The sequence below is a fragment of the Calonectris borealis genome, chromosome 1 (genome assembly GCF_964195595.1).
Source record: "Calonectris borealis chromosome 1, bCalBor7.hap1.2, whole genome shotgun sequence".
Lineage (NCBI taxonomy): Eukaryota > Metazoa > Chordata > Aves > Procellariiformes > Procellariidae > Calonectris > Calonectris borealis.
This window is the reverse complement of record NC_134312.1, coordinates 58,182,222-58,192,141: the sequence shown is the minus strand read 5'-3', so window position 1 is coordinate 58,192,141 and position 9,920 is coordinate 58,182,222. Positions and strand designations below refer to the sequence as shown.

Genomic DNA, 9,920 nt, shown 5'->3' with positions numbered 1-9,920 from the left:
CTGACCCTGTAACTCTTGTCCTGACCCCATAATGCCCACCTGGCCCACGCAGCCTTCAGGGAGGCTGTTATCCTGCTAACGCTCAACCCAACGCTACCCACAGACCCTGGCATGACCGTGCACCCCCAGACCCCATTCCTGGTTGCCAGCACTACACCGCAGGCACTGGGGACTTCCCATCCAACGCAGGATGGGATGACCCCATCTGATACATTCGGGGTTACACACACGGGGGGCAAACTCCTTTCCTTTGCCCCCCTGCCAGGCTCCCTTAGCCAGGTTAGCCAGCAACCTGGGCGTCCCCCTTCCCGCAAATCCATTGAAGCGGGCGCCTGGGAGCGGGAGGCAGCCGATGCTGGAGGACGGGAAATGGCACTGGGGAAGCGGGGGGGTGGGGGGGAGCGGCAGAGAAGTTCCTGAAGTTTTCTGTCCTGGATAGTTGGAATAAATCTCATTTTCTCTGGTCTCCTTGCTGAGGCGAGGATTGGCTCGGCGGTGCTGCAGCCCGCCCTCCTCCTTCCCACGTCCCCTCCCCGCCAGCTTCGCTCCCTCTCTCCCGTGGCATCGGGGCGTCAGCCTGGGAGAGCCAGCCTTGGGGGGACAGCCGTGGGAAAAGGGGGGGGGCACGCCTCCCCTTTCTCCCCCCTTGCTCCGGGACACAGAGCCGGTAACCCTCGGAGAAAGTTGCGGGGCCCCACGGGGAGCGTCTCCCAACTTTTTGGCTGGAGGACGGGGAAAAAAAATAATAACCCCAGTTCGGAAGAGGTAAATCCTGAAAGTTTTGATTCCTCAGTTTGTAGAGCTGGGGTGGGGGGGTCGGGAGCAGAAGGACAAGGGTGGAGAGGGTGGTAGGAGAGGGGAGAAGCGGGAGGGGTGGCAAGGCGATGGAGACGGGGAGGATGGTGAAAAAGAAAGGGAGAAGAAGGCAGGAATGCAACAGGAAACCGGGAGGAAGGAAAGCGGGAACGAGGAGAGGGGAGGCAGGCCGGGGGGGGAGCCAGGAGAGAAAGGGGGCGAAGAGGGGGTCCCAAGGACGGGGGAAGGCAGCGGGGCACCCCTCTCCCACACCCTGCTGTGGATACCCCTCGAAGCCCTGCATGCTCTCAGCACCTCGATTTTGGGGGCTTGGAGAAAGAAGGGGAGACTTTTGGGCAAGGGGGCAGGGAGAGGATGGCTGGAAACCGCCCGCCTTTGGAGCCCCGGCCTCCCTCCACGTCCCAGCACGTCTGCTTGGAAAAATACCCTTGTACATAGAGATATAACTAAATATATATATATAGCAGCTAGCAGCACAGGAGTCGGACTCGGGCTTGTCCGCCTACTGCCCGGCACTGCTCCAGGGCAGCTGGAAGAGGCCCAGCCCGGCCAGCCGAGCCCCTTTCCCCCTTCCCCAAAAGCCTGTCCCTGCCGGCTTTCCCCATCCCAGAACAGTGACCCAACGGGGGAGCCTCTGCCTCCCTTCCTCCGGGGAAAGGGAGGTTTTTCGGCACTCAGAAAGGCTGGGAAAACCTTCCTGGCCGCCCACAGCCATTTCCACCCGCTCTTCCCCCTGTTGAGACCACCCCAAACATCTCCTCGCCCTCTTTTGGAGTATGTCCCCTTTGGGGGGGGTGCGTAAGGAGAGGAGGAGGAGGGAAGAGGCTGCTTTCAGCAGCTCCAGCCAACTAGACATCTGGATTATTTTCCCCCCCTTTCTGGTTTCCGCTCTTCCCAGCAAGCAGAACAGCTCTGGCCATTCCTGGCGAGTGGAAAACCAGTGGAAACCAGCTGAACTCGGGGGGGAAACGGGGGAGGCCAGGCTGGGAGGAGGAGGAGAAGGAGGAGGAGGTGCCGGCAGTTGGTGTTTGAGGGCAGGGGGCTTCCCAGAGGAGGCAAGGAGGGAGACGGGGAGAGGATGCCGGGGAAGGGGAGGTCGGGACAGGCTGTGGGCTCGTCGTGCCAGGGTCTGGTGAACGCGGCATGCTGCCGGATGGAAGCGGCGTCCGGGTGGAAGGCTGGCCAGACGGGGGGGGTCCCCTTGCCCAGTGGAGGAAAGGAGAGCGCACGGGTCACCCTTTGCCCGCAGAATCACGAGTTTCCCCGGTGTGGAGGAGTCCACTTGGGCGGAGGGGAGGGCTCAAAGGGGCACAGCCGGCAGGGAGACACGCCAGGGACAGAGGAAAGGAGGAAAAAGGGGGAGACTGGAGGGAGAAAAAGCCCAAAAGGCCTGCCAGAAACCTGCCATCCAGGTAGGGTTGGGCACCAGCTGCCTCCCTCCCCCCCTCCCTCCCTCCTCTCCCAGTGCCTGCTGCCTGCCAGCAGGCAGGGAGAGCCGGGGGCCAGGAGGCGCTGGCTTGCGTCCCCGTGGTGGCCAAGGGACAAGGAAGGAGAAACACTTTCCTCCTCCCGGCTCCCCGCTCAATAGTTCTTCAGGCAGGGAGTAAGGGGATGCTTTCTTCCCGCATGCCCCCTTCCCTCGCCTCCCCACCCTGTCCGCAGGGTGATGCCAGCCCCAGTCCCCCCGCAGGGGTCTGCAGGGCAGCTCTGCTGTGCGGGGAACCTGGGGTGGGGTGGGGGAGTCCCTCAGAGTAGTCCTGCCCAGTGCAGCACATGCTGACGGGCACAGTCCCCACTTTGGGTTTCTCAGGGGCTCCAATGTGCAGAGGGAAAGGAAAACTCAAGGGCTGTAACTCGCCTAATACCCTCTCCTGGGGTCACGTGTCTTCCCGGGAGATCCAGGGACAGCTCAAAAATGGGGTCGCATCTCTCTCCCTGTGGTCCCGAGACCCCCATTCTGCTGCAGGGACCACCCCAGCGGTTTCCTTGCACTCCAGGAAAGCCCTGACCCAGTGGCTATGGGTGGGCTTATGGCAGAGAGAGGAAATTGCTCCCCAGTTGTCCTCCCACCCCAAATCTGCCACGTGCCTGGCCCGTCCCAGCTGCGAGGCAGCACCGCATAGCCTCCCTGAGCAGGAGGCAGACATGGCCTGCCTGAGCCAGGGAGCTGGGAGCCAGCAGGAAGCCAACCTGCCACTGTCCCGCTGCCACCGGCCACTGCCACCCCGGGAGGCAGCCAATGGTGCTGGGAGCTGCCGGGGGAGGTTTGTTTTCCCTTCCCCAGGCATTAACCCCTGGCAGATAAGAGGGGCCCTGGGTGAGCAAACAAGGACAGGGCAAGGCGAAAACACGTGTAGCCAGCCAGAAAAACAGCTTCATGTCCAGGGTTCCCCCTCGCCAGAGGCTTTGCCACCCTGGCACCGCATGACTGCTGCGAGGTGACCTGGGGACAGGTGGGGGAGGCAGGCGGCGTGGCAGGGGGAGACGGACAGAGCCACGCAGAGATGGGGGTCCCAGGACACGGGGACCAAGGGATGCGAGTCTCCTGCATTGCCTCTTGGCACACTGCCCTCTGCAACCGGCCTTGCTGAAGGGACCCAGTTCCACCCTGTTTCCCCCGCCCCTGAGCGGGAACTGAGCCCAGTCCCCAGGCAGGCACCCGGACCTGATGCTCGGAGGTGCCCTGTGCCCCGAATCCTCTCCTTTCCCCAACCCGCCCTCTCCCTCTTGCCACACACCCCAACGGGGGATCTGCTGATCTGAGTGTCCTCCCCACTGACCGCGGAGGTCATCGCCCTGCCACCGTGCACCCAGACGCTGCCTCCCCGCCCGCCCCCCAGCACCTCCGGGACCTGCCTGAGCACAGGGACCCGTCCCGCCTTCTCCTCCGACCTCGAGCCATCACCTCCCTTGGCCTGCCTCAGTTTTCCCTGCCTGCAAAGAGCTGCCCTCTTTGCACCCCTGGCTCCCTGCTGCTCTGACGTGTCTGCTCAGCGCCTGGGGACCCAGCCAGGGGAGGACAAACAAACCAATATTTAAATATTGAATTTTCCCTCCCCGCTGTCCCTCCTCCCCGAGAAGCACGCGGTCCCCAGGCCTCACCCTCTCCCCAAGGGTTCATCTGAATAGCAAAAAGGAGGGAGAGGTTTCTCACCCCGGGAGCCCGGGCGGCTGGGCAGGGGACTGCTTTGGGAGGAGGTGCTGCCTGGAAGGGAAATCCTCAGCCTGCGTTGAGGCATGGATCCGGCAAAGCTGCTTTGCAGGCAGGGGAAACTGAGGCACGCCAAGGGAGGTCAGAGGGGTGAGGAAGAGCATGTGTTTTGTGAGAAAAGCCTTTCTCTTCCTCCCCAAGAGGAGGGCCAGGTGAAGGGGACAGCCAGTAGCAACCTCCCCACCGGTGCTCATGCACTGCCTTTAACCTCCCCAGCCAGTCCCAGGGGTACAGCCGGCATGGTTGGAAAAAATCCTCTCTGAGGCTTCACCGTTCCTCTTGTCTTGTTTAGGTGGCCAACAAGGGGACCGAGGCTTGCCCTGCCAGCCCACCCCAAGCTCCCGTCACCCCCTCCCCATCTGTGACCGGCCCCCGCACGCCCAGCGGCAGCAGCAGAAGTCGGCGGATTAAGCCCTAAGCCTGCGGCCAGACGCCGGCTTCCAGCAGTCGCCGCAGCACCAGGATTGACCCCGGACCCCCCCCCAGGGACACCTCCACGCCGTCACCATCCTCACCACTGGGGACGTACCCGCTGCGGGTGATTTCATGAGCACGACGTAGTGCAGGGAAGCAGGGGGACAGGCACTGCTCCCACCCACTGAAAGCCAAGGGGACGTGAGCCGTTCCCCCAGGAGCATCGGAGCAGGAGCGATGGGGAAGCCAGGGATGTGACAGGCCACCCCAGTGTTGGAAGCCCGGTAAGGGCTGGTTTTGGGGGCTTTTTCAAAGGTGGGGGCAAGGTGAGGGGTGCAACATGAGCCTGGGGAAGCTGCCAGTGCTCAGCTGGGTGTCGGGCTCCCACGGCAAGCGGCGGCTGAAGTCGGAGCTGACGCCAGACATGATCAGCCCGCCGCTGGGGGACTTTCGGCACACCATGCACGTGGGGCGTGGCGGGGACGTCTTCGGGGACACCTCCTTCCTCAGCAACCACGGCGGGGCTGACACGGCCAAAGCCAACAACTTCTTCACCCGGACGCTGCGGCATGTCCGCCGGACGCCGCTGAGGAGCCGGGGCAGCGGGGGCCAAGCGGGGGCATCGCCCGCCCCACCAGCCGTCTCGCCCATCATCAAGAATGCCGTCTCACTGCCACAACTCAACGAGGCGACGTACGACAGTGGCGGTGGCCGGGGCTTGACCAGCAAGTTCTCCTTCAAAAGTGCCTCCAACAGCTTCTCCAAAACACATCAGGCCTACGGTGAGTGAAGCGCAGGGCACGGGCTGGCGCCGAGGCTCAGCGCATCCTCTGCAGCCCTTCTCCATCGCTCCATGCCTCCTCCCACTGAGGGACTTTAGGTTCTCAGGAAATACAGGACATTTAAGAGTCCCCAGTCCTGGTAATCCCTGCTAGGGGATAACCCTAACCGTGCTTTCAGCCGTGGTCCTTGCTCCTGCCCTTGGAGGATCTCCTCTCAGGGTGCCCCCTGAAGAGGAGGGTCTCCTCCTATCCCTCCCCATAGCCCTATGCAGCTGGCAGCCTGTGTGGAGTAGTTGTAAGGGGGTGCCCCCCATCTCCCCCCAGTTCTAGACCACCCCAAGAGGGTGCTGGGACAGTGGGGCAATGCCCATGCCAAGGTAGCAAGGTCAAGGTGGCCCACAGCACGGCCTTCCCCACCTCCATGCAGAGGCCCAAACCCTGTCCCTATCTGTGCCAACCCCTCCATCTCCATGTGCTCCTCAAGAATCTTGGTCCCCGCCTTGCCCATTGCTCTCACATCCCTCCCTGCCAGCCGGGGTCTAGGAGGCACCTTTGGGGAAGGTTTGTGGGAGGGATGGGATGGGACAGCAGGGTGGCTCTTCTCCAGCTTCCCAGCACTGGGCTGTGGCTCAGCTTTTCCCCAGGGAGGGAGGTTCGGGGCAGAGGTCTCGGGGGGAGATCTGGGGGGCCTAAAGCAGCCGAGGGAGGTGGCTGGGCTCAGAGGGAAAGGCAAGCTGAGGCAATGCTGCCATCTCCTGGTCCCACCTGCCTCGCTCAGCACCCACCGGCATATTACCAAGCCCAAAGCCCACCTGGAGACCCTCCGCTGTAACTCTGGGCTTTGGAGATGTCCACACAGATACTGGCCTGTCCTTTACAGGCCAGTGCCACCGATGGGAGCGTGACCTGCCCCACTTTGGTGGCAGTGTCCTTTGTCCCCTGCAGATGTAAGGCAGGCTTCCTCCCACCTAGCCGCACCCCCCCTCATCAGCCATCCCTTCTGCCTCACAGGTCTGGAGTCCGGGTTTTGCACCATCCCTCGCGTCCCCCGCTTGGAAAAGGCCCAAGAGAACACCTTCCCCGGGGAAGCAGAGCTGAAGCGCTCGGACTCCCTGCTCTCCTTCCGCCTGGACCTGGGGCCCTCTCTGATGAGTGAGCTCCTCCAGGTGATGAGTTTCTCTGAAACCAATGGGAACAAGGTGGTGGAGGATGGCCCAGACCTCCCGTGTGGTGAGGAGACCAAGGATGGGGTCCCTCCAGCATTGGGAGCATCCCACGGAGATGACAAGGCAACGTCCAGCTTCTGGGACCGCTCTGGGCAAAGCAGCCTGTCGGGGGCCAGCTCACTGCCGGGACTGTCGGTCCGTGCCAACGGAGAGGCGCATGCCATCGAGGGCACTGGAGAGGACCCTGCCTGGGCTTTGGGGCTGGGGGCAGCGCCCAGAGGGACCCCGTGGCAGGGGCACTGGAACGACTGCACCATCGAGGCAGGAGAGTTTGACCGGGCGGCCCAGGTCCTAGCCCGCCATTACGGTGGGACCAGCACCCCACGGAGCTCGGAGAAAGGCGAGGGTCTCCGGCAGGACCGGACGCAGACCCCGTGGAAGAGCCCCAGCAGCAGCTCGTGGCAGTCACAAGTGACAGGGGAGAGCCGGTCCCCCGAGGCCACCTGGAACCATGGAGAAGAGGAGGAGGAGGAGGAGGCCGAGCTCTCCAGCCTGCAGGAGGGGTACAGTGGTGCCCGGGGGGGGCGCAGCAATTCCTTCGAGTATGCCGATGAGGAGGAGGAGGAGGACGATGAAGTCAAGGTGTGAACGGCCATCCCTCCCGTCACGGCCCCCCACCAGAGGCACCAGTGCCGGGGTCTTCGCACTCCTCCCCGTCCCCCACCCTCAGGCACCAGCGTCGCCAGCGGACCCAGTGGGTGACCTCCTTGCCAAGCTGGGGGCACTGGGGGGCAGCGGGGGGCAGTGGGAGAGCCCGCCTCCCAGGGGGCTTCCCGGGGCTGGGCCAGGCTGCTGCGGGGAGCCGGTGAGGGCTGTGCATCGCAGCGCCAGGCATTGCAGCCCTTCCCCAGCCTCACTGCTGTTAGATGCCAAAGGGACATTCCCATGTGCCAAAGAAACCCCAAACCCCTTCCTACCCCATCCCATATCCCCCAGGGCCCTCTCTCAGCCTAGCCCCACCAGCATGTCTGGGGTCATGCCCCGTCCTCCCACCAAAGCCCCCAACCGCCCTCTGCACTGGTACGGGTGCCCTCCCAGAGATATTCCCACTGATAGCTCTGGCACATAGGGGATGGGGGTCTCCCCAGCTCCAGCTGGTGCAAGACCCTCCTGTATAGCACATCTGTCTACCAGGGGAGGTCAGCTGGGGGCTCAAGGGGCAGGCAAACCCCACAGAGCTCTTTTCCCCTCCCCCAAAAAAAGCCATGAGCTCAGCGTTCAGGAGGTGAGAGCACGCACAGAGATAATCACAGGGGTCTTTCCACTTGCCTCCTGCTGCTGAGCATCACTTAGGACGGCTCCTTTTCTGACCCCCACCCCGTTGCAGCAGGGAGGGGAGAAACTTCTTGGCTGGCTGGAGGCAGAGGCGAGGTTGTCAGGTCACCAAATTCTGCAGTTCAGGCCCCAAAAATCCCTTCTCTTCCCCCGCCTCAGAACAAGGAGACTCCCACTCTGCAGCCATTCAGTCTGTGCCGCCTCTTCTCCATCCTCACCCCATCTCCCCGTCTGCCACGCACACACCCCTCTTTCCAGCACGCCCCTTCCCAGGGGTACGCATGGAGGATGGCTAATGCCCCTCGCCAAGCGGCCCTGGGCGACGTGGCCGCCCTGGAACGAGCTGTCCCCCACGCTGCCCCGCGTGCAAACTGGCCCTCACAGAAGCGCCTTTGTGCCACGGCGTGGAGCTGAGATGCTCGGGGGCTGAGGTCACTGGAGGGACCCTCACAGGACCCCCCTTGTTCTCTGGGACAGGAGGGGGTGTGTAGCGGGGGGAGGTGCCGGGCCGTGGCTGCAAGGCTCTGCTCCCACGCAGCTCACCCACTGCCCGGCTGCTTCTGGCAGGGAGCTCTTCAGAGCAGAATAAAGAGGCTCCGGCATGCACGTGTGTTGTACATGGGAGTGCTGCTCGCACTCAGGTCATCGAGGTTACAGGCAAGCCCATCTCCTCCAGCCTCCCTGAGCGGCTGCCTCGTGCCAGCCAGCAGCAGCAAGCCGGGGCAGGCAGCAGCTTCAGGATCAGCCTTATCACCCCTGCACCCTCCAGGGCGGGGACCCTGGCACTCAGGACAAGCTCCCCCTGCCCTCCGCTTCCCAGACCGTAACACAAGCTCCAGACCAAAGACCTACATCCGTGGAATATCCTTTCTGCCTCCACTCTGTATCCCATGCACTTATTATTGTCCTTATTAAAGCAGTTTTGATACTAACTTCTCCTCTGGTGCCTCCCCTCAGCTGCAGCGACCTTATCATCTTGCTTGCTATGTCTGCCAGTGCCCCAGCCACAAAATCCCATCCTCTCCACTCTCAGCAGGGTTTTCCAGCACCTCTGGGATCCCTGGATTAACTAGCCTGGTACTTTGCCGCTAACCGTGGCTAACACACAAAGCAACCTCCTATCCACCCGGCCCCATGTAGCACGCAGGAGGGTGCAAAGCTGCTTCTCCAGCCTGGCAACAATTCATTTGCAGCCTGAAGCAGATCGGTACCCTTCCCAAAGCTGGCTTGGCTACAGCCCTTCCAGCTCATCAGACATCCTCTGCCTGTGCGCTCAGGCAGCAGCAAGTCCCGCGGGTTGGGCAGCGAGGAATTGGAGAGGGAGGGCAGGGGTGCTGCCACCTTGCCTTGGACCGGGCTCTCCGTAAGATGCTCTTCTATTCTGCTCTCCTCCCACCCAGCCTAAAGTGCCCCGATGTTTGCTGTCACATATCAGTCTCACTTAAGGCTGGCGAGACACTTTTTAATTAGAGCAGCAGCATCTGATAATCAGCACTAATTGCCTGTAGTCTCGTGCAAGGGACACAAACTGGGAGGTGCTGAGCCATGTAACCCAGCCCAAATCCCGTCCTCCCTCTCCACTGCCTTCCCCTGCCTCACTTTCGCTGAATAGGGTTCGGTGTGGAAATGTCGGAGTAATGGGTAACCCGGCTGGAATGTGCCAGCAGATAAGTGAGGTGAGATAAGGGGGGAAGTCGGAGGAGACAACTCCTTATCGCTGGCAGGAATGCTGGCTCAGGAGCACACCTGTGCTGCCCTCCCTGTGCCACCGCTTCGCATGGTACCGCTCCTGCGGGAGGGCAGGGTACCCCTTCCTCCTGCCTGCTGGCTGTGAGAGCAGCCAAGAGGAACCCGTCAGACCCATGCCCTGAGGTTCCCAAACCTAACATTTAATTATGCGCTTTTGTGGCACCGAATGCCACATTGCTCACGTCCACGCTTTTCTTCCCCTTCCTCCTCCCTCTCTCCCAAAAACTCGGGTGCAGGAAGAAATGGTGCATTGTGAAAAGATTACACAACCATTCCCCAAGCAATCACATCGTGCCCTCCACCTCCTGAACCCCACTTACAGCCTGCTTCGCCCTACCTACTATCTGTTCCTGGTCTGACCAGGAAAAGCACCTGGCGTTATCTGGGAGCTATTTCCATCCAACAAGGGCTCCTTTCCTGTTGGTGGAAAAACCTTGGGCTTTGTCA

General features: G+C 62.2%; 1 protein-coding gene across 1 annotated transcript; it reads left to right on the top strand.

Annotated features, from left to right (window-relative positions):
* The first annotated feature begins 518 nt into the window (after positions 1 to 518).
* CDC42EP1 (CDC42 effector protein 1) lies at positions 519 to 7,190 on the top strand. The gene is made up of 3 exons (XM_075155747.1): positions 519 to 765; positions 4,320 to 5,223; positions 6,235 to 7,190. Exons 2-3 carry the CDS (start codon positions 4,782 to 4,784, stop codon positions 7,035 to 7,037), a joined length of 1,245 nt encoding a protein of 414 aa, XP_075011848.1. The 5' UTR covers positions 519 to 765; positions 4,320 to 4,781; the 3' UTR covers positions 7,038 to 7,190.
* Positions 7,191 to 9,920: the final 2,730 nt, after the last annotated feature.

What these genes read in the sequence shown, in the direction of transcription:
- CDC42EP1 (XM_075155747.1), top strand. Translation starts at nt 4,782, where the DNA reads ATGAGCCTGGGGAAGCTGCCAGTGCTCAGCTGGGTGTCGGGCTCCCAC. An exon ending in CAAAACACATCAGGCCTACG is followed by an intron (nt 5,224 to 6,234) that starts GTGAGTGAAGCG and finishes TCTGCCTCACAG; the next exon opens with GTCTGGAGTCCGGGTTTTGC.